The 24,187-nt window shown below is 45.3% G+C and overlaps 1 protein-coding gene across 4 annotated transcripts in view; it reads right to left on the reverse strand.

Annotated features, from left to right (window-relative positions):
• LOC137435403 (RAB11-binding protein RELCH homolog) overlaps positions 1-24,187 on the reverse strand; it is a 228,606-nt gene that overhangs the window by 22,504 nt on the left and 181,915 nt on the right. For all 4 annotated transcript variants that reach the window (XM_078784344.1, XM_068129167.2, XM_068129168.2 and 1 more), the window contains exon 24: positions 18,545-18,658. In XM_078784344.1, the coding sequence (XP_078640470.1) occupies positions 18,545-18,658 (114 nt within the window). The remainder of the gene's footprint in view (positions 1-18,544; positions 18,659-24,187) is intronic.

A 24,187-nucleotide genomic window follows, 5' to 3' on the forward strand; every position in this document is an offset into this window, starting at 1 on the left:
GTAAGTGGCTGCGTATATCCAGTGGGGAGTGACACGCCCTCGGCTCGTTAGCTCCGCCCCAGATGGAATCGGTCCGCCGCTTCTTATTGGGTGCGGGGGGGTTACCGGGCTCCGCCCTTGACGAGGAGCTGACACTCAGCCCCTGTGTGGTAACCCCGTCGGAGCACATGGGCAATGGCGGCTAACCAAGCCGGAGTGAGGACGCACACTCCACGCGCCGCCGCCGCGCCGCCCCCGCTGTTGTTGTAGTTGTTGTTGTTGTTGTTGTAGTTCCATGAGGAAGAGATGCGGGGAGGTATTGGGAGGTCCTAAACTCACTACTGGTGCCATACAATCACATTCTGGTGCAACGAAGAGTCAGAATTAATGGAAACGAGTCCTTAACTGACATAGACTAAGAATAACTAGCAAGATGTCCTATAGTTGTCTACGTGAGATGCGGTGAACCTGGGCACTACATTTAATGGGGGAAAAACGGGGAAGGTCGGGGCTACAGAGTGTTGTTTACAGACAATGGAACTAGGGAATGGGGGATTGGGGATAGTTGGGGAGTATTGGGGAAATAGGGGAATATTTACAAGCGGATATGGATGGAGGCCAAATCCCATATCCGCAACAATATATACATATATATATATATATATATATATATATATATATATATATATATATATATAATTATATATATGTATATATATATATATATGATGTGCGGGTGCAACCGCGTACATGTGTATGTAAATTATATATATATATATATATATATATATATATATATATATATATATATATATATATATATATAATTTACATACACAAACAGTACATACATACATCATAAATATATATATATATATATATATATATATATATATATATCTTTATATATATATATCTTTATATATATATATATCTTTATATATATATATATATATATATATATATATATATATATATATATATATATATATATATATATATATATATATAAATAAATAAATAAATAAATAAATATATATATATATATATATATATAAATAAATAAATAAATATATATATATATATATATATATATATATATATATATATATATATACATACATATATATATATATATACACAAAGAATTAAGTTAAGCACCCCCCCCCGTTTTTTTACAACCTCGCACATTACAAGTTTGTTGTCGTCAAAACAGTGTAATATACCCATGATATTGCTATATTTTCTGGAGAAGTGATATTATGGTCACATAAAAACATAACAATCATGCCGTTTTCAATATTTTATTCTGAATAATTTAAGGTGAAATTTTTTGGGAATTTTAGGCATATTTTCACCTCAATTTAAGTATGGAGCTATAGGTCCATCACGGACAGTGTGGATGACGTTTATGTTTTCTAACGTACAGTCATTGTTCTGAGAAGACCTCTAGCGATCTTTGCGTCAATAACGTGTGTAGGACCCACGTGATCGGATCACTGACTCAACCCTACGTCTCATAGACCCTGTAAGCCGTCGTATGCGTTGCTGTGGCAGGTTGTTCCATTCCCGATGTAATGCACGTTCCAATTCATCCAGATTGGCTATTGGAGGGACCATCTTCGCAATTTGTCGTCCCAACATGTCCCAAACGTGCTCGAGGGGGTTCAGGTTCAGGACAGGATTAGGGGGTGCTTAACTTAATTCTTTGTGTAGGGGTGCTTAACTTAATTCTTTGTGTATATATATATATATATATATATATATATATATATATACATATATATATATATATATATATATATATATATATATATACATATATATATATATATATATATATATATATATATATATATATATATGCGGAAGCCTCTCCTCAGTGATGAAAGCCTGCTTGGAGTTTGCAAAAAAGCACCGAAAGGACTCTAAGACTGTGAGAAACAAGATTCTGTGGTCTGATGAAGCCAAGATTGAACTGTTTGGCTTCCGTCTGGCCACTCTGCCATAAAGCCCAGATCGGTGGAGTGTTGCAGTGATGGTTGTCCTTCTGGAAGTTTCTCCCATCTCCACACAGGATCTCTGGAGCTCAGCCAGAGTGACCATCGGGTTCTTGGTCACCTCTCTTACCAAGGCCCTTCTCCCCCGATTGCTCAGTTTGGCCGGGCGGCCAGCTCTAGGAAGAGTCCTGGTTGTTCCAAACTTCTTCCATTTAATAATTATGGAGGCCACTGTGCTCTTGGGATCCTTCAATGCAGCAGAATTTTTTTTGTAGGCTTCCCCAGATCTGTGCCTCGACACAATCCTGTCTCTGAGCTCTGCAGGTAGTTCCTTGGACCTCATGGCTTGGTTTTTGCTCTGATATGCATTGTCAGCTGTGAGACCTTATATAGACAGGTGTGTGCCTTTCCAAATCATGTCCAATCAATTGAATTTACCACAGGTCGACTCCAATCAAGGTGTAGAAAAATCTCAAAGATGGTCAAGAGAAATGGGAGGCACCTGAGCTAAATTTCAAGTGTCATAGCAAAGGGTATGAATACTTACGTCAATGTGACATTTCAGTTTTTTCTTTTTAATAAATTTGCAAAACTTTCTAAAATCCTGTTTTCTCTTTGTCATTATGGGGTATTGTGTGTAGATTGATGAGGGAAAAAATGAATTTAAACGATTTCAGCATAAGGCTGCAACATTACAAAATGTGAAAAAAGTGAACGGGTCTGAATACTTTCTGAATGCACTGTATATATATGTATATATGCATATACATATAAGTTCAAAACACACCTGGTCACAAGTGTGCCGCACTGACCGGGTCCTCAGTCGAGGTCCTCAGCATCATCCCGTTTCGGCCCTTCAACCTCGATACAACAACAACAACAACATGCATTTTAAAAGGCCATTTTCCCTGCTAGAGCGGGGGTTAGCCTTGCGGTCCCCATGACAATCTTCTCCATTTTGCCCTATTTTCTGCATCTCTCCTTGTTAACCCCCTTGCCCGCATTTCTTCTTCCACCATCTTTAGCCAAGTCTTTCTCGGTCTTCCCCGTCTTCTACTTCCTTCTACATTCATTTCCATCACTCTTCTCAACCAGTCACTTTCATCCTTCCTCAACACATGACCAAACCATCTCAACCTGTTCCTCTTCACAGCATCAATCACAGGCTCTATTCCCATCATCTTTCGCAATTCATCATTTGTCTTCCTCTCTCTCAACGATACTCCGCACATCCGTCGAACCATTCGCATTTCCACCCTTTCCAACCTTCGTTGCTGCTCTACGTTCATTACCCATGTCTCGCTCCCATAAATCATAACACTTCTCACACATGCAGCAAACACCTTTCCCTTCAGCTTCAACGACACTCCCCTCATCATCAGCACGCCACTCAATTCCCGAAACTTCTTCCATGCACATCTCACTCGAGCAACCGTTGCCGAGTCTGATCCACCCTCTCCATTCAGCATGTCTCCGAGGTAGCAAAATGTTTTCACACCTTCCAGCTTCACACCGTCTCCAAGATCCAACTCAACATTTCCTCCATCTGCAGCTCCCTCTGTGCACACCTTACATTTTAATGTAGCTGCCACACTGGTTAATGACCCTCTCAGACCACTACATTTTTGATGAACCCACTCAGCGCACATTGTACACTGAATGGAGTTCACTCCGACACCCCCCCACCCCCCCACACACAGCACAGGGCCACCCTCCAGCTCCCTCCACCCCACCACATGCTTCACCACTTGCCATCACCCCCGTCCCTCCGACATTCACCTTCAGACCCTTTGTCTCCACACATTCCCTCCACATGTTCATCCCTTCCTTCAGTCCATCCATACCCTCCGCAATCAACACCAGACCATCTGCATACAACAACTCCCACGGTAAACCCTCCCCTACGCTCCGAGCCAGCACCCCCACCACAGCCACAAACAGTAGTGGACCTAGCACCGACCTCTGATGCACCCCCACCCCAAACTCACCACTGCTCCCGTCCCTCGTCCCCACAGCTGCGCACGCTCTCCTGTACACTGCCATCACCACTCCGATCAACCATTCCTCCACTCCCAACCCCCCCAATGCCCACGTCAATACTTTGCGTGGAACCCGATCGAATGCCCTCTCCAGATCAACAAACCCAAGAAACAACCTCTTCCTCCTCTCCATGCACCTCCCCCGCAACCGCCCCACAATGAAAAGCGTGTCTGTCGTTCCTCTCCCTGGCACAAATCCAAACTGCATTTCGTCGATCCTCACCCCCCTCCCCACCCTCCTCTCCAACACCCCCCCCCCAACACCCTCATTCCATGCTCCAACAACCCCATCGCTCGGTACGAGCCACACTCCAGAGGGTCACCCCTCCCCCCGCACAGAGGGACGAGGGTACTCAGCCCCCAATCCACCGGAATGCGGCCTTCCCCCACCACCAGACCACAGATCTCTGTCACCCTCCCCACACCCCAACCCCCTGCCGCCCTCAACACATCTCCCACAACTCCCGCCGGCCCTCCCGCCTCTCCACCCCCCATTGCCTCCATCGCTTCCTCAACCTCCCCCTCAGCCATCCTCTCCGCCGGTCCCAAAACTGGGTTACTCTCTATGTTGCCATCCCATTCATTCTCTGTATTCAACAGCATTTCCATATATCTTTTCCATCTTCCTTTAATTCCATCTGGGTCGACAACGATTTGTCCCACTTCATCCTTCAAGCAGCTCGCCCCCATCACATCACACCTCTCTTTCGCTATCTGCTTTGCAATCCTGAATACCGCTCTCTGACCCTCTTCCGAATCCAAGCGTTCTCCGAACATTTTCCTACATGCCTCCTGCGCCTTTGCTACCTCTTTCTTTGCAGTCTTCCTGGCTGCCTTATAACTTTCATGCTCTGCTGTTTCTGCTCCCGTACCCTTCGCCTTCTGCCACTCCTTGAACTTCTTCCTCTTCTCGTCAATCCTCTTTCCAACTTCATCATCCCACCACCATGTTTCCGAGTGCCTCGGTGGTCCTTTTGTCCATCCACATACCTCACCAACGGCTCCCAACAGACTAGCTTTCATTGACATCCAACCACTTTCAAGCTCAACCACATCATCCTCGACCCTACTCAGCCTCTCTTTTAATGCCTCCCTTACTGTCCCCTCTTTCAACCTCCACACCTTCATTCTCGGTTGGTACTTCACCCGCCGAGCTCTCCTCGCACCTTTCACCCTTACGTCGCAGACAACCAAGTGGTGCTGTGAAACAGCCTCCTCCCCCGGCATCACCTTTGCGTCTCGGAGGTGCCCCCTATCTCGCCTTCGCACCATCAGGTAGTCAACGGTTGTCGTCGACCCACCTGACGTGTATGTAACAAGCTTATTATCCTCTTTCTGGAACTGAGTATTACAAATCAACAAATCAGCTCCATCAGCAAGCTCCAAAATCCTTTCACCTTCTCCATTTCTCACACCATATCCGTAACCCCCATGAACTCCGTCAAAACCATCCATACTCCTTCCCACATGTCCATTTAGGTCTCCTCCTACCACAACAACTTCCTCATCTTTCACGTTTTCCATCAGCTTCTCTATCGCACACCAGAACTTATCCTTCTCTTCATCGCTCCGACCAACCTGCGGAGCATATCCCGAGATGACGTTCACCAAGAGCTGATGATGAGCGTTCACCCTTCAACCTCGATACGGTCAGCTAAGGTGGGCCAGCAGGGGCATATACACATCCACATGCAGCAACTACACCTGGATTCGTACATACCCCCACCCCCAGCCAGTGCGAACGCAGACTACAACAACAACAACACCTCCACAGAATCCACAGCACCAAACAAACACGGTGGCACACTCAAACACCCACCTTTATACCCTTCACCACTCACCAACAAAACACACCAGATCATTCATACACACATATACACACCCATACACAACACCAACCAATCAACCACCTACCCTTACAGCATACACCACTCAACATACAAAAACACACACGCATGCAAAAATTAATTCATGCAAAAAACACACCCTCACCCACTCACTCATATACACAAAATAAGAAATAATAATAGTAACAAAAAACACACACCCAACCTACACCGTACGACGTGCCTCCATAAACTTCCTCCATATCCAAAATGAGCCTTTCAAGGCAACCTGGGCCACCTTGTCACACATCCTCCTTCTTTCTGTCCCACACACTCCGAGCCTAGCAAGAAATGCAAAAAGGAATTGCCAATATACCCTCTGCACCCCACCTCAAATGGCTGACACGAAACTCGCCAACCCTTCTCCCGGCACTCTGCCTCCAGCTCACTGTACTGTCCTCTCTTCCTCTCGTGCACCTCCTCCATATTCTCTTCCCAAGGTACCGACAATTCCCCTAAGATGACCTGTCTTGTTGCACCTGACCAAATGACAATGTCAGGCCGCAACCTTGTCACACAGATCTCCTCTGGGAACACCAATTGTGGCTTTAGGTCTGCCACCACCTGCCAATCACAAGCATCTGACAGCCCTCTTGCTTTCCACCTCCTCCTCTTTCCACCTCTTACCACTTGGCCCTCTTTGACAAACCACACCTCTCCCCCATCAGTCTCCTTCGCCAATCTTCTTTCTCTCGACCTCAGCACCTCTTGTTGCACCATCTGCACCACCACCGCCAGCACCTGATCATGTCGCCACCTGTATTGTCCTGCTGCCAATGCGACTGAACATGCACCTCCTTCACTCTTCCCACATCATTCAACTCCATTGTATACCATCTTCCCAAACTCTTCACAGGGGCCTCTACCAATGATGGAACCACCTCCCCTCCCAGCTCAAACCTGTGCATGTTATCCACCACTCCTCGTCTCACTACCACACTCCTCGACTTTCTTGCTTTAAATCCCATTCTTGCCCACCGCATCAACCTTTCCAGTCGTCCCAGTACCTCTACTGCTGCATCAGCGGACTGTTGGACAACTGTCAGGTCATCCATGAAAGCAAACATTGCTGGCAACCTCTGACCAGGGGCTAGCTCCACTTCTTTCCCATGTCCACTCACCGCACGTATCAACAACTCCATAACCAGCACAAACAAAATAGGGGAGATGGTACATCCCATCGGGACCCCCACTTCCAACTTCTGCCACTCTGTTACATAGGACTGTGTCGCAAACCGCATCCAAAACTGATCATAATATGCCATTAAAAAATCCCTAAATCTCCGTGGTACCCAAAAGAAATCCATGGCATATCTGATCAAGGCATGCGGCACTGACCCATATGCATTCTCCAAATCCAGCCATACCACCGCCACATCCTTCCTTTGCCTCCTGTAACACTTGCCAGACCATTGCCGAGTGTTCAATGCATCCTGGTGATCCTGGTATTCCTGCCTTCTGCACAGACCATCCACAAAACCATTCCCTCTGATGAAGCCTGAGAGCCATGCCGCAAAGACACTCATCAATATCTTCCCATCTACATCGATCAATGATATTGGTCTAAACTGCTCCAGTGTCACAGCCTCCTCCTGCTTTGGAATATAAACTCCTTCCACCCTAGTCCATTGACTGGGCACCACTCCTTGCCTCCATACCACCTTCAGAGCCTTCCACAGATACTGCCTGATGCCTTCACAACTCTTAAACACCTTGTATGGCACTCCACTTGGTCCTGGAGCCGATGCCGCCCGTGCCTTCCTCAAAACTGCCTCAATCTCAGACATCTTTGGCTCTGACAAATCAAATGGAACACCTGGCTCTGTCGGTCTCACCAATCCTTCGATGTCCTCCACCACTTCGTTCCTCCTTGTGTCTGCATACGTGACACGCAGGTGACCTTCCAACTCTTCCTTTGGTACCTTCAGTACACCACCTCGAGACGGCTCCAATAAAAAACAAAAAAAAAACCACCTTTAGAGGCCATTTTTCCCCGCAAAGCGGGGGTTGGCCTTTTTCGGGAACCGTGGTTGTTGTTGTTTTTTTGGTCCCCTTTTTGAAGCAATGTTTTACGGCCGGATGCCCTTCCTGACGCCAACCCTTTTTGCCACCTTTAACGACAAACAGGGAATTACCAGTGAACTGGTACTCAATTAGCCGACCTCGGAAGGATGACAGGCTGAGTCAACCCCCCTGGCGTTAATTCAGCGATCGACCGGGATTCAAACCCAGGATCCTAGGATCCTAAGCCGGCACCCTAGCCGCTAGCCCAACACCAGGGTTCAATAGATCCTTCATAAACTGAAAAGGCTTCTCAAAGAACCTCTTTCTCTTCCTCTGCCTCTCCTTTCTTCGCCTCTTCATCCTTTCCACTCTCTTCAACTTCACCAACCTCATCCTCTCCTGCTTCGTCAACACCTCAAGCCCATTCCTCTCCCCTTCCACTGCCCTCTTCCATTCAAACTCCTCAACTCCATTCTCAACTCATGGATCTCCCTCTGCCTCCTGCTCAAACATGCCTCCTTCTCACCCCTCTCGACACACTTTTTCAGTCCAAACGTGACACATGCATACTCAAACACAATCTCATTCATCTTTCTCAATCTATCTTCCACCCTTCCTTTCAACCTATGAAGCGCCCCACACATCACTCCATCCATTCTCTCCCATACTTCCCTTTCTCCCATACCTGGCCATTTCACTCTCCTCCTCACATCCTTTCCCTGCTGAAGTACAACCCCAGGACATACAACACTGTGGCTTGCTACCTGGCTGTTTCTCCCGGCCGTCTTACGTGTCCCCATTTCAAAGGCACTGCGTTGCTGTACCTCCTCCTCACCCATCTTACGCACAACACCCTATTCGGCTCTGATGGACATGCAATCCTCTCACCGACTCAAACTCACGTCCACACCCACACTTCTCTCGAACCTGCCCTGCCTCCACATGCACACCATCACCCCATAGACATACATCTCCCACACGATCACTCCCACACCCTTTCCTGGCCTGATGGATCCTCAACCCTCTGATGGATCCGAACTCACGTCACACTGACACCTTACCAGACTTGCATCCACAATCCGTTCTCGTTTGTCAACATCAGTATAGGGGTCTTTATCCGTTTTATCTGTCCGTTTGGGCCCATCTTCCGCCCCACCTCTCAGAGAGCCCTTGGGGTGTTCTCTATTTTTAACCAACACTGTAAATTATGGGTGCCACACAATCCAAACCATGCAGCTTGGCAAAATGGTTTACAAGGCCACCTGCCCCCGATGCTGTCTCTCCAGCGTCACCAGCCTATTCCTGGTCGCCACCCAGTCTTTCCTGGAAGTCACTGGTAGCACCAGCACAAACATAAGTTCAAAACACACCTGGTCACAAGTGTGCCGCACTGACCGTGTCCTCAGCCGAGGTCCTCAGCATCATCCCGTTTCGGCAGGCAAATTATCTGCACGTATTATAAAAATTTATAGACCTGTAGATCCTGCAGACCTGCAGGCAGGCAAAATTTTGCATTGCCTGGCAAATTATCCCCTTAGGAGTGGAGGGTCTGTCTTTCCATATATATATATATTGTTACGGTACGCGGTTAAGGATGTTATATTTGCCGAGCGGAGGCTCCGCGACCGAACAGTTGTTCCCCGACTAAACCCGATTCACCCAAACGTTGGCCGTATCGCACCACGGATACTCAATGTGGAAAAGACTAAGACGACGAATGTGAAGAAAAGGAATAAGAAGACGAGAAAAGGGTTGAAAATACTACTAAATTTATTTACTATTTACAGGCTCAAAATAACCAAGGAGAAGGAAAGATAATAAAATAATATACAGAAGCTTTTAGAGACACAGGGAAAATACTAGCTTATACAGACTTAGTTACTACCCAGGACAGCACGAACAAAACAAACTCACGTATGCAAATGGGGAACTTGCAGGCAGGAATGGCTGGAAAGGATGAGCAGGTGGGATCACAGGGCACAGCGAGCAGGTCCACTCCGGGCGGGAAGCCGGCAGCTCCTTGTATTCCGTTTTTACAGCGCACGCCGGCAGGGTCACTCGCTGCCCCGTCAGGGCTTCACGCGGCTGGTTGAAACGGGGCTGGACTCATCTGCCGTATCTCTTTGCAAGTCGTTCGTAAAAGTTCCTCTGCTTTCTCTTGGACCCTTTCTTTTTTCGTGTACCTCTCCACGCAGCTCACTCGTATTCCCTTCCTCTCACTTCTCTCCAGTGCGGCACTGGCATGCCCTCTTCGGTTTCGGTACTGCCTTCCTCCCCCGTGCTCTGTTTCGTGACCTTGTATGGTAATCCCATGGGCTTGTCTCCTTATTTGGGCATGGGGCTGAACAGCCCCGCCCTTCGTGGCGCGCCCTGGGCTTGCCTCTCCCGGGCGACCACGCCCCTCCTGTTCAAACAGAGCACGGAGCACATATTCACTACAGCAGCGAATTGAGAGGGCGTGCACCCCACACTTGTGAACTGCTTTACCCACAGATGGAGAGTTTGGCTGGGAAATGGAATTATTGAAGGGGAGCTATTCTTAATTGATTCGGTGCAATGGAGTGTCATTCTAATGGAAGACAAGGCCTTACTCTAAAACACATAATAAGATATAAGCTACTGAACAAGGGTTTTATCGGGTCCTTCAATGTGGTGTTTCATGGAATTAACTACCGAGACGCCCTTTTTACCTTTACACAACTCTGGAGGCAGGAGGGGCCATATCCAAACAATGTTCATCACCATTTCCAATACAATACAACACAATCAAAAAAAATGCAATCCTCATATCCGCAACAATATATATATATATATATATATATATATATGAGTATCAAAGTGAGAGAACAAGCATATATATATATATATATATATATATATATATATATATATATATATATATATATATATATATATATATATATATATATATATACATATATATATATATATATATATATACATATATATATAGATAGATATATATGAGTACCGTACCCTCCGGCGATGTACCACTTTCTTTTGTTCCTGGATGGAAATTTAGACGGCCGAGCAACCGTTGGTACCCGCCGGGCTAATCCTAATTTTGTTACAGGCCGATCGCTACTCTGGGTGCGAACAATGGTGGACCAATGAAAGAAAATACATTCACGGACAGAGGCAAAGGAAACGTTTGATGATATGATTTATTTACAAATATTTACAGTGAAACTTATCGATAGAAAAGAAGGGACAAGAAGCAGAAACTTATCTTATTCTACGCCTTATTACGATCCCTAAGAATAAACACAATAAGGCGCCACCACACATTCACGGGGAAGAGGGAGGGGAAAACGAGCGTTGGGAACCTGTTGCAAAATGGTTACAAGGTTACCCAATGCTTCTCCTCGCGACGACCTTTGTCTTGGTGTCACCACAGAGCAGCACGAGCGGGTAATGGCGATCCCAGCACAAAAACGAGCAGGTGAGAAGCGTCGGGAACCGTGCAGAGCGAGTGCCAGGGAACTGTGCAGAGTGCCAGGCAATCGTGCAAAGTGAGTGCCAGGGAACCCTGCAGTGCGAGTGCGTCGGGAACCATGCAGAGTGAGTGCCAGGAAACCGTGCAGTAAGCACGTCATGTTCTCGTGCAAGGTAAAGTGAGTGTCGTGCACACGTGAAAGAATAAAACTGGCCAAGCAAGTGAATCACGTGCCAAGGCAAGGTGAACAATGTCCCAGGCCGAAGAGAGTCCAAAAACATGTGTACAGCCAATGGAATCAAAGGCGAAGAGTAATGCAGGCACACACTGAGGCCTGTGAGAGGGTCCGACCAAGAAAGGAGCACACGTGTCCTGCCGACAAAGTCCAAATGCCAAGAGAGAGAATAATCATGCAGAGGCCTGTGAGAACGTCCGGCCAAGAACCCACGTGCGTTGTGACAGAGAGAGAGAGAGACCGAGAGAGTGAGAGTGAGAGTGAGAGTGAGAGTGAGAGAGAGAGAGAGAGTGAGAGTGAGAGTGAGAGTGAGAGAGAGAGAGAGAGAGAGAGAGTGAGAGTGAGAGTGAGAGTGAGAGTGAGAGTGAGAGAGAGAGAGAGAGAGAGAGAGAGAGAGAGAGAGAGAGAGAGAGAGAGAGAGAGAGAGTGAGAGTGAGAGTGAGAGTGAGAGTGAGAGTGAGAGTGAGAGTGAGAGTGAGAGAGAGAGAGAGAGAGAGAGAGAGAGAGTAATCATGTGCAGGCATGTGCAAGGTGAACAAGGTGAACAATGTCCAAAGCCAAGAGAGTAATGCAGGCACGTTCTCGGTGAAACCGGCAAAGAGAGAACACGTGTGCCAGGCCTTTTTGTCTATCCTGGCGAGGGTGGGGCTGCTGTGCGAGGATCCGAGCTCCCGATTGGTGGAGCCCATCACTCTGCCCCCTCAAGCTCCCCTGAAGTTCCTCAGGCCCTGATTGGTGGTGTCGCTTCCACTGCCCCACAAAACCTCTTGAAGAGACCTTTATCTGTGCTTGGATGGTGTGCCTTTGAGCCTGTGTGCATTGCCTGGCAAATTATCCCCTTATGAGTGGAGGGTCAGTCTTTCCCTTCCCCAACGCATGACATAATAACCCATATAAGGGGAAGGGACTAAGATAATGGCCTGCTATGAAATAACTATTCTAAGGGACCTGTATGGTGGTACATGTATATATATATATATGTAAATGTGTAGAAGTCTATATATAAATATATATATATATATATATATATATATATATATATTATATATATATATATATATATAGTTGCGGTTTTGGGAAACCACTAAAAAGTAATGGCAACCACCATACAGGTCCCTTAGAATAGTTATTTCATAGCAGAGCATTATCCTAGCCATTTCCCCTTCTTTTGGGTTAGTATGTCAAGCGTTGGGGAATGGAAAGACAGGTCCTCCTCTCATAAGGAATAATTTACCAGGCAGATGCACAAATATTTCATCCACAAATTGATTTAAAGTCTTGAAGGACAGAAGATAAACCAAAGATCATAGCGACACTCCACCAATCATGGCCTGAGGAACTTCGGGGGAGCTTGTGGGGCGGAGTAACGGGCGCCACCAATCGGGAGCCAGGACACCCTGCAACACCCCCCCCCCTCCCTCACCCCCATCCTCGGTGAGGGTAGACAAAAGGTGATTAAACACGTTTTTGCAATCTCTTGGTTCTTGGACATTGTTGACTTAGCACGTGCCTGCATTATTCTCTAGCTTTTTTCCGGTTTCACTGAGCACGTGTGCATCCGCTCTTGACTGGACCCGCTCACAGGCTTCAACACGTGTTACGCTCTCTCTTGGGCCTGGACTTTTTCATCTAGCACGTGCCTGCATTATTCTCGCACCTGGCTTTGTACTCTGTCAGCAGTACACGTGTGCTCCTTTCTTGGTCGGATCCTCTCACAGGCCTCAGTACGTGCCTGCATTACTCTTTCGCATTGGACCTTGCTGGATACACCAGTGTTTGGATTCACCCTTCGCTTTGGATTCTGTAGGCCTCAAGACTTGCCTGCATTATCCTCTACGCCTTAGAATTTGCTCCATTTGCACGTATTCTTTGCTCTCTGCTGGACTCCCTCTCAGTGCACGTGTGCATGACTTGGACTCGTTCTACACATGCCTGCTTGCCTGCCCTTGTTTGTGCTGGGACTACCTGCTCGTGTTCCTGCTGGGACTACCTGCTCATATTCTTGCTGGGAATCGACTTTACCTGCTCTTGTTCATGCTGGGATAAATTTTGCCTGCTTGTGTTTGTGCTGGGATCAACTTTACCTGCTCGTGTTCATGCTGGGATCACCTTTACCTGCTCATGTTCGGGACTGCTGTTTACCGGCCATATGCTCGTTGGTGAGGTCGAAACTAAAGGTGTTGCAAGGGGAAGCATCTGGTAACATCGTGGCCATTTCACTAACAGGTTCCCAACGTTTATTTTCCACTCCCCCTCCCCCGTGAATGTGTGCTGGGCCCATGGTGTTTATTTGGTGTATTGTAATAAGGTGTAGGATAAGCTAAGTTCCTGCTTCTCATCCTTTTTTCTTTCCTATTGAAAAGCATCACTGTAAATATTTGTAAACAAATCAAATCGTTAAACGTTTCCTTTCTCTCTGTCCGTGAATGTCTCTTCCTCCATTGATCCGCCATTGCTCGCACCCAGGTTAGCGATCGGCCGTAACAAAATTAGCATTAGCCCGGCGGGTACCAACGGTTGCTCGGCCGTCTAAATTTCCATCCAGGAACAAAAGAAAGTGGTACACCGCCGGAGGGAAGGTACGTTGGTATGTTCCCCGATTGGGACCATCACGTGGTACAGGTAAGCTATCGTGCAACGGACCAATTGGCGTTCATAGTTGCTGGTTTGCAACCTGCCGAAGTACGAAGTTATTGGTGCATTAGCTGCAGGTCCGGTAAGTTCGGGAGGGAGCGGAGGCTAACCCCCTCGTAGTAGGCCCGAACCCCGGCCAGTAACAATATATATACTAGCGAGGTACCCGTGCTACGCACGGGTGGGGAGCCGGGAGCAAACAAAAATGCAGAAACAGCGAATGGGAAACCATGAACCAATAAATTCCACATTCCTGTGACACCTGCAGTTGAACATCAAGCATGAACAGCAGGTTCGTTAAGGACTTCCATGAAAAACGTACCCGTTTGATTGGTTCTATACCCAGTCAATGGCGAATCTGCATATGGCGATCTGCGAATGTCACGCTTAGAAAGTAGAACCCTCACGTCATTTCGTCATTCACTTGAGCTCAATATCTCTATTTTCATTCAAAACAGCATAACTCCAATCACAAATTAAATAGCATCAATTTCAAAAATAAACTTTTACCAACACTCGTGACATAAATATTTAAATCCATGCTGATGTTACATTCAGATATGGAGGAGTTCCGTGTGTTGTAAATTCAAAATCATAATTGTATTCACTCAATTCCAAACTGCATAACTCCAATCACAAATTAAATAGCATTAATATAAAAAATAAACTTTCACGAACACTGCTGACATAAACAACCACATGTCATGTCCATAGAACACATACCCTGCGCAGTCAACTTGGTGCAAGCAAACTGTCTGTTTTTTGAACGGTTTTGTCTTTGATCCAATATGGCTGCCAGACCACGTGAGCAATCACATCAAAAAAATATTTTCTGGAATATAATTGTTGCATATATCACGTTCGATAAATTTCATACCGATCAGACCAAGTGTTGTCCCTGTCGAATTATGACGTCATAATTACGGCACCAATGACATCATCGTTAACAACACCTATTCCCCATGTGGAGTTCTTTACAATGAGCCATGTTTCAATTTTTTCCATGGAGCAGTTTCGGAGATATAGAGGTGCAACGTTTTTCCAAGATGGCACCTATAACACGTGACCTATGATGTCATAATCATCATTAAAATATTGTACAGGAGGAGGCACTCCTATGGTCAAAAGTTCGTGCCACCAACAATTACAGAGAAATTTTTTTTTATACTGATCGGATGAAGGGTTATACTTATCGAATTATGACATCATAACAAAGGCACCAATGACATAATCATTAACATGTCTTATTGCCCATGGGGAGTAATTGACAATGAGCCATGTATCAATTTTTTCCATGGAGCGTTTTGGGAGATTTTGAGGTGCCACGTTTTTCGATTTTTCCAAGATGGTGCTTGTATCACATGACCAATGATGTCATAATTATCATTACAAAATTCTACAGGCGGAGGCGCTCCTATGGTAAAATTTCGTGTCAATCGTACCAACAGTTGCCGAAAAAAAGAATTTTAAAAATGCAGAGACGTACGCCATACGTACGCAACCGAATGCAAAACCCTGTTTTTCGCTTAGCGAGCGCAGGGTAAATATTTAAATCACTGCTGATGTTACATCGAGATGTAAAGTTGTTCTGTAAGGTTGTTAAAAATTGTAATTGTATTCACTCAATTCCAAACTTCATTCCAATCATATATTGATAATTTAATAAAATACTGTGTTAAATGACGATTGCATTGAGATATTATCAAACCAGCTCATTATCATCATGTGTTCACATCCGGTTCACTTCCGGCAGCTCGGTATTGAGTCAATTTCAAAATCATAATTTTATTGAGGAACTTAGGAAACCTCCTGCCTGCCTTACAACATCCGCTGGGACTCCAAAACGTTCCACAGAAGTTTTGGCCAGGCTAGCCCCAAAACGCACCTTTTTCAGATAATGCATCATTTCTTCCAGAAAATTGTTGAAATAAAAATATATATTATGGTATCCACAAATTAATTTATTTGGTTTGCAGTGTAACAAAACAAAAAAGCTGAAAAATTACTAAATCTTAGCTTATTCCACACAGAAATCCTAAAATATCCCGGACAATATTATTGGCACCTTTTAGGAGTTGTTAGAAATAATTAGATTATGAGCAGGTGATTCTCCTTTACTTTGGAATTGAACTCACCTGTGGTGAGTTGCAGGTGCCTGCGATATAAAAATCACTCATTCAACCAGTTTGAATTGAGGAAAGGAGTCATCTGCTGTTTTGTGTCACTGTGTGTACCGCAATGAGCATGGAGAAAAGAAAGAAAACCAGAGAATTGTCTGAGTAGGTCAGACACAGGATTATAGCCAAGCATGGACAATCTCAAGGCTACAAGTCCATCTCCAGAGACCTTGATGTTCCTGTGTGTACCGTATGAAATATTATCAGCAAGTTTAAGGCCCATGGCACTGGGGCCAACCTCCCCGGATGTGGCCGCAAGAGAAAACTTGATCGAAGATTGCAGCGAAGGATTGATCGAATGGTTGAAAAAGCACCTTGATCAACTGCCAAACCAATTCAAGCTGACCTTCAGACACAAGGTACAACAGTTTCAAACCGCACCATCCGTTGCCAAATCAATGAAAGGGGGATCTATGGTGGGAGAGCTAGGAGGACCTCACTGCTGAGAGAGAGACATAAGAAAGCCTGACTGGAGTTATCCAAAACACACCTGAACAAACCAAAATCCTTCTGGGAGAATGTCCTGTGGACAGATGAGACCAAATTAGAGCTTTTTGGTAAAGCACATCATCTCTATGTTTAGATAAAACAAAATGAGGCCTTCAAATAAAAGAACACCTTCGCTACAGTCAAACATGGAGGTGCAGTGATGTTTTGGGGTTGCTGTGCTGCCTCTGGCACTGGGTGCCATGAATGAGGGCATGGCATCATGAAATCAGGAGATTACCAAAGCATTTTGGAGCGCAATGTTCAATCTAGTGTAAGAAAGCTGGGTCTCTGTCGAAGGTCATGGGTCTTGCAGCAGGACAACGACCGCAAACACACTTCAAAAAGCACCCAGGAATGGTTCAACACAAAACGCTGGACGGTTCTGAAGTGGCCAGCAATGAGTCCAGATCTAAATCCCATTGAACACCTGTGGGGAGATCTGAAAACAGCAGTTGGGAGAAGGCACCCTTCAAATCTGGGAGAACTGGAACAGTTTGCAAAAGAAGAGTGGGCCAAACTGCCAGTAGAGAGGAGTAAGAAGCTCATTCATGGCTATAGGAAGCGTTTTACTGCAGTTATTTTGTCCAAAGGCTGTGCCACCAAATATTAAGTCAAGGGTGTCAATAATTTCATCAATGCCATTACTGATTTAAAAGGATATATTAAGTTCTGAATCAAAAACAAAGGTTCTGTAATATTAACAATGAAATATAGAATCGTGGAAACCAAATACTTTTGTCAATTTCAACTTATTTTTCGAGAAAATTGTGTTATTTGAAAAACGTGCAAGGTTGCCAATATTTTTGGCCACGACTGTGCATGTATAATTGTGTGTGTATATATATATATATACATACATATATATACACATTAGGGTGGGTTTTAGCTACATAAGGCAAGAAAAAGAGATATAAAACACATGGACACTGCTTGGACTTTTCAAGCAAAGAAGTCGGTATTTCAAAGAAAAGTGGATCTGGGGTGAATTAACAGGGGTAGAAAAGATCAAGGTTTTAGATGGGGGAAGATAAGAGATGGTGGTGAACAGCTGTTTTAAAGACCTGGAGGGAGAAGTGGGATTGAAGAGAGTGAGGGAGTTTGTTCCAGAGGCGGGAGAAAAGAGGATTGAAAGAGTGAAGGTGAGAAAAACTTGAGGAGAAAACTTGAAGCAGATAACTTGAAGCAGATACTGAATATAGTTGAGACTGATAGTTGAGAAAAACTTGAAGCAGATACTGGGTTTGCTGATCATCTGTCAGGAGACGATTGTACTCTTCAATGAGAGAAACTGCATACACCAGAGTACAGATGTACTGTATTCAATTAACTTAAAAACAACTTCAAAATGTGCAGTACATAGCAAGGTCATAGGTCAACTGCAATGGTCAAAATCACAAGTGTAGAGGTGGAGAATAAATAAATCAACTCCAAACATTTATGTGAGCCAAATATGTGAAATTACAAACTTCGTGTGCAACCCCTAAATTTAGGCCAAATGGCTTAAAATTTCACCACAAGGTTTTTTCGTACATACAACTTTTTTTTAAGTGTTAGGAGCATAACTTTTCTAACTTTCATTTTTAAGAACCATCCTAATATACATGTATAAAAGGATCCAAATAACAGTTCTCAAAGTAAGGATACAGCAGCAGGCAAGTGCACTGTAGGCCTCGAAAAGAGCCATAGCTGCTTCGAGCTTTGAAACCTCAGGAAGTAGTCGCCAGGTTTGCCATCGGGCTTGCAAACAAGGAATCACGACTTGTGCACCAAGGAGGGAGAGGGAGAGAATATGAATGCACTACCATGTAAGAATGCAAATCGAGAATTTGAGGAGAATAGGAATGCAAATCTTTCAAGTATTAATAACAAAGCGACAAATTAAATTACATCTTCATTGCTGTTAAAATAAGAAGCTATATTTGCATAATAATAGTAAAATTAATTAGCATGAGCTGACATGCTTTTCAGAAACATTGTCATTAATGTCGATGAGCATGCTCATGTACAAGGAAGTAGAAAAAAAAACACCAACAAATGAGATGTGTTAATTTTATCTTGTTAGTAGAGCAAATTGAAATACCTGAAAACAAAAGAACCTCTGTTATATCTGATCCAGAGAGCAAGGTGCTGTAATTATTCACAGGTGAACCATAAATTATAATTTGCTGGAGCGAAGCCCACCCCAGTACCAATTTTCAACCTTCATGTACTTGCCTTCATCCCAGATGGAATTAAAGGAAGATGGAAGAGATATATGGAAATGCTGTTGAATGCAGAGAATGAATGTGATGGCAACATAGAGAGTAACCCAGTTTTAGGATCGGCAGAGAAGATAACGGAGAATTAAGTTGAGGAAGCCATAAAAGCAATGAAGAGTAGAAAAGCGGGAGGGCCGACGGGAGTTGTGGGAGATATGTTGAAGGCAGCGGGAAATTGGCGTGTGAAGAGAATGGCAGAGATCTGTAATCTGGTGGTGAAAGAAGGCCGCATTCCAGTGTATTGGGAACTGAGTACCCTCGTCCCTCTATACAAGGGGAAAGGTGACCCTCTGGACTGTGGCTCGTACCGAGCGATAAAGTTATTGGAGCATGGAATGAAGGTATTGGAAAGGGTGTTGGAGAGAAGGATAAGGAAGAAAGTGAAGATCGACGAAATGCAGTTTGGATTTATGCCAGGAAGAGGAACGACAGACACGCTTTTTATTGTAAGGCAGTTGCAGGAGGAGTACATGGAGAAGAGGAAGAAGTTGTTTCTTGGGTTTGTTGATCTGGAGAAAGCATTCGATAGGGTTCCACGCGAAGTAGTGACATGGGCATTGAGGAAGTGAGGAGTGGAGGAATGGTTGATCAGAGTAGTGATGGCAATGTACAAAAGAGCGCGCACAGCTGTAAGGACGAAGGATGGGAACAGTGGTGAGTTTGAAGTGAAGGTGGGAGAGCATCAGGGGTCGGTACTAAGTCCACTAATATTTCCAGCTGTGATGGAGGTGCTGGCTCAGAACATAAAGGAGGGTTTACCGTGGGAGTTGTTGTATGCAGATGATCTGGTGTTGATTGCGGAAAGTATGGATGGGCTGAAGGAAAAGATGAACAAGTGGAAGGAATGTATGGAGACAAAAGGTCTGAAGGTGAATATCGGAAAGACGAAGGTAATGGCAAGTAGTAAAGCATGTGGTGAGGTGGAAAGAACTGGGAATTGGCCGTGTGCTGTGTGCAGGAAGGGTGGCGGAGTGAACTCCATTCAATGTAAAATGTGTGCTGAGTGGGTTCATCAAAAATGTAGTGGTCTGAGAGGGTCATTAACCAGTTTGGCAGCTACATTCAAATGTAAGGTGTGCACAGAGGGAGCTGCAGATGGAGGACATGTTGAGTTCGATCTTGGAGACGGCGTGAAGCTGGAAGGTGTGAAAACATTTTGCTACCTCGGAGACGTTCTGAATGGAGAAGGTGGACCAGACTCGGCAACGGTTGCTGGAGTGAGATGTGCATGGAAGAAGTTTCGGGAACTGAGTGGCGTGCTGACGAGGAGGGGAGTGTCGTTGAAGCTGAAGGGAAAGGTGTATGCTGCATGTGTGAGAAGTGTTATGATTTATGGGAGCGAGACATGGGTAATGAACGTAGAGCAGCAACGAAGGCTGGAAAGGGTGGAAATGCGAATGGTTCGGTGGATGTGTGGTGTATCGTTGAGAGAGAGGAAGACAAATGATGAATTGCGAAAGATGATGGGAATAGAGCCTGTGATTGATGCTGTGAAGAGGAACAGGTTGAGATGGTTTGGTCATGTGTTGAGGAAGGATGAAAGTGACTGGTTGAGAAGAGTGATGGAAATGAATGTAGAAGGAAGTAGAGGACAGGGAAGACCGAGAAAGACTTGAATAAGATGGTGGAAGAAGAAATGCGGGTAAGGGGGTTAACAAGGGGAGATGCAGAAAATAGGGCAAAATGGAGAAGATTGTCATGGGGACCGCAAGGCTAACCCCCGCTCCAGCAGGGAAAATGGCCTTAAAATGCATGTTGTTGTTGTTGTTGTTGTTGTATGTACTTGCGGACTCCTTGACTTCTTTTGTCACCAAAAGCAGGAACACCCATTTAAAGAGGATTCATATTTGTTTATCCTTGATGTCTTCTGGAAACAACAGTAAATATGAATGAATGAATGAATGAATGATCGTTTTAAGGCCATTTTCCCCGCTAGAGCGGGGGTTAGCCTTGCGGGCCCCATGACAATCATGGTTCCCTGTTTGAGGCAATGTTTTTATGGCCGGATGCCCTTCCTGACGCCAACCCTTAGTTGCCTCTTACGATGCGCAGGGATATGGTGTACCTATTCTAATCCGGGGTACACACCGGGATCATTCATCCCAGCAAGCTGGTACTCAATTTGCCGACCTCGGAAGGATGACAGGCTGAGTCAACCCCCCTGGTGTTAATTTAGCGATCGACCGGGATTCGAACCCAGGATCCTAGGATCCCAAGCCGGCACCCAAAAACAGTAAATAACAACAAACAACAGTAAATAATTATATTTAAAATGAAAAAAATAATAAATAAATCTTAAGTCGCCTGTTGCTCATTATTCTCATTCAGATAATTCATGAGCTCATTAAATAACACATCTCGTTCTTTTTTCCTCTCTCAACTTGTTTTCTTTCTCCTTCTGCCACACTGCCAACGATAATCTTTCACCTGGAGTCTCATTTCAAAATAGATTTCATTCATATTGCTTCTTTGTCCTCCCTATCTTCAGGTTTCATTACTGGAGAACTCGCAAACCCTCAGGTCAATCCCATCTGTACTCTTGACATTTTATCCTCTCATTAACCCTCCCAAACCCTCAGGTCAAACCTTCTCTTTCAGGTTATTGTGTTGTCTTCCCTTTCCCTCCACCCACCTTTGATTTATTTATTTCACTACTCATAAAATTTTATTCCCCATTTTCCTTTTCTGTTATTACAGCCCCTTATTTGTTCTGCTTGAGCTTGTGTCCAGCTTGATCACTGACCCTATTTCATCATTCCCATTTCCCTCTCATCCCTCCCTTTACTCCCCAAATTCCAACAGTGTGTTTTGTCACCTTCCACTCTATTCTGTGTTGTAGTCCTGCCACATAAGAAAGTAAATGTTAAGCTTGCTTCGCAGACCCTCAACAATCTGGACATGGACCTCCAGCGGTTCGCAGACCACCTGTTGAAGAACATTGCCACAGTGGGAAAAGACAAAATGTGTGACAGGAATGACTGCAGTCATATACATATATATGTGACATATGTCACACATATATACATATGTGACAAATTAAATGACATATGTGACATATGTGACAAATACATATGTGACATATGTGACAGATATACATATGTGACAGGAATGTCGTTGGAGGTATTGACTTATATAGGGTTGGTTTTCTAAGGCTTATATCAAAATATTAACTTATATCAAATGTCTTTTAAGATGAAAGCGCGATGACGTCACCACGTCACGCGGCACGAATGCGCACCGGTGTCGTTGGAGGTATTGACTTCTATAGGGTTGGTTTTCTAAGGCTCATATCAAAATATTAACTTATATCAAATGTCTTTTAAGATGAAAGCGCGATGACGTCACGCGGCACGAATGATTCCATTGTGCACGCTTTCGTTTTATTTCCAAATTAAAATCTGTTTTCACTTTTGCCGTAAAAATGACATCAGTGCAGCGAGTGTGGTATCTTATTTGGTGAAATTCGGTCGATTTGAAGTGGTGAAAATAAAATGTGATCGTGGAAAATCGTAGCGAGGGGCCATTTTGAATCGGTTTTCGATTATTGCACCGGATTATTGCACCCTCCCATCACCCTCCCCCATCACCCTCCCATCACCCTGCCCCATCACCCTGCCCCATCACCCTCCCCCATCACCCTCCCATCACCCTGCCATCACCCTGCCATCACCCTCCCATCACCCCTTATTGGACCATTTGATTTCTATAGGGTTGGTTTTCTAAGGCTTATATCAAGATATTAACTTATATCAAATAAGTCTTTTAAGGTGAAAGCGCGATGACGTCACCACGTCACGCGGCACAAATGCGCGCCTGTGTCGTTGGAGGTATTGACTTATATAGGGTTGGTTTTCTAAGGCTGTAGGCCGCACCTCATTTTGTCGAATAAAGTGGTATTCGGGTGGTTCCGGTATTTGGGACCGCAGGGATGGAAAGTGCAGGTACGGGGTGCTTGGCACTCCCCAGCCGGCCCGCTCTGAAGGTTCGGATCGGGACACTGGGATTCATTCCGGTCGCCCGGTCGGCCCGGAGGTGGGGGTGCGGGGCCTGTCACGGAACGTCAAAACAAACGGCCTGCCGGGGCCGCCCAAAAGTCGGGCGTGAGGGGCGCGTCCACTAATGGAACGCCTCTCGCTTCCCAGATCGAGGGCCACGTGGTCAGGAGAACCTCGTCCCTTCTGGTTGCCCTGCCGTCCCACCGGGAGCGCTGGCAGGGTGTACTTCAAACTAAGCTTAAGTGTCAAGTGTTAAGTTCCTCCTTGCCCTCGCAAGGGAAAGGCTAGGGTCAAGCTCTTCCAAATTTTCAAACACTAGAAATCGGACGTCTCAAATTAATTAACTAATTTGTTAATACATCTCAGTCGCCCGCGACCTCTCTAGCGCGGGCGTCGAACCAGTTCATTTCCGGGCGACCGGGCCGAGTATCGGCTCGGCTGTGGCCGAAGCCGTCGATTCCGCCGTAGCACGCTAACGCGTAGGCTCGCGCGTCCCTGGTCCGCCGGGGCTCCGCGGGTGTCCTACCATGCCCAAGTCGCCAAGGCTCCCTGAATAAGAGTCAGACGTGGTGCCCGGGGACGGAGTTCGCTGTCTAAACATGGTAGCGCTAGGCCAGTGGGACCGCCGGGACCCACGTGCACTCACAAGTTGTTCTGCGCGTGGGCGGCAGTATCAGACCGGGGCGCCCAAACGCTCCCCAGCTAAAGTTCATCCTGAAAGCGCCCACATTGTGTGGACAAACCAAGTCAAGGGCCACGTGGTCAGGAGAACCTCGTCCCTTCCGGTCACACTTTGCCTATCGGCCGGCCTCGAAGACCGAAATTGTGACGGTGTCACTATATATGTATATATATATATATATATATATATATATATATATATATATATATATATATATATATATATATAAATATATATATATATATACAGTGAAACCTTGACTTACGAGTGCACCAACTTACGAGTTTTCTGAGATACGAGCCGTCGCTCGGGCGGTTTATTGCTTTGAGATGCGAGCCGAGATCTGAGTTAC

Source organism: Myxine glutinosa, chromosome 9, assembly GCF_964187855.1.
Source record: "Myxine glutinosa chromosome 9, kmMyxGlut1.1, whole genome shotgun sequence".
NCBI classification, from domain to species: Eukaryota; Metazoa; Chordata; class Myxini; order Myxiniformes; family Myxinidae; genus Myxine; species Myxine glutinosa.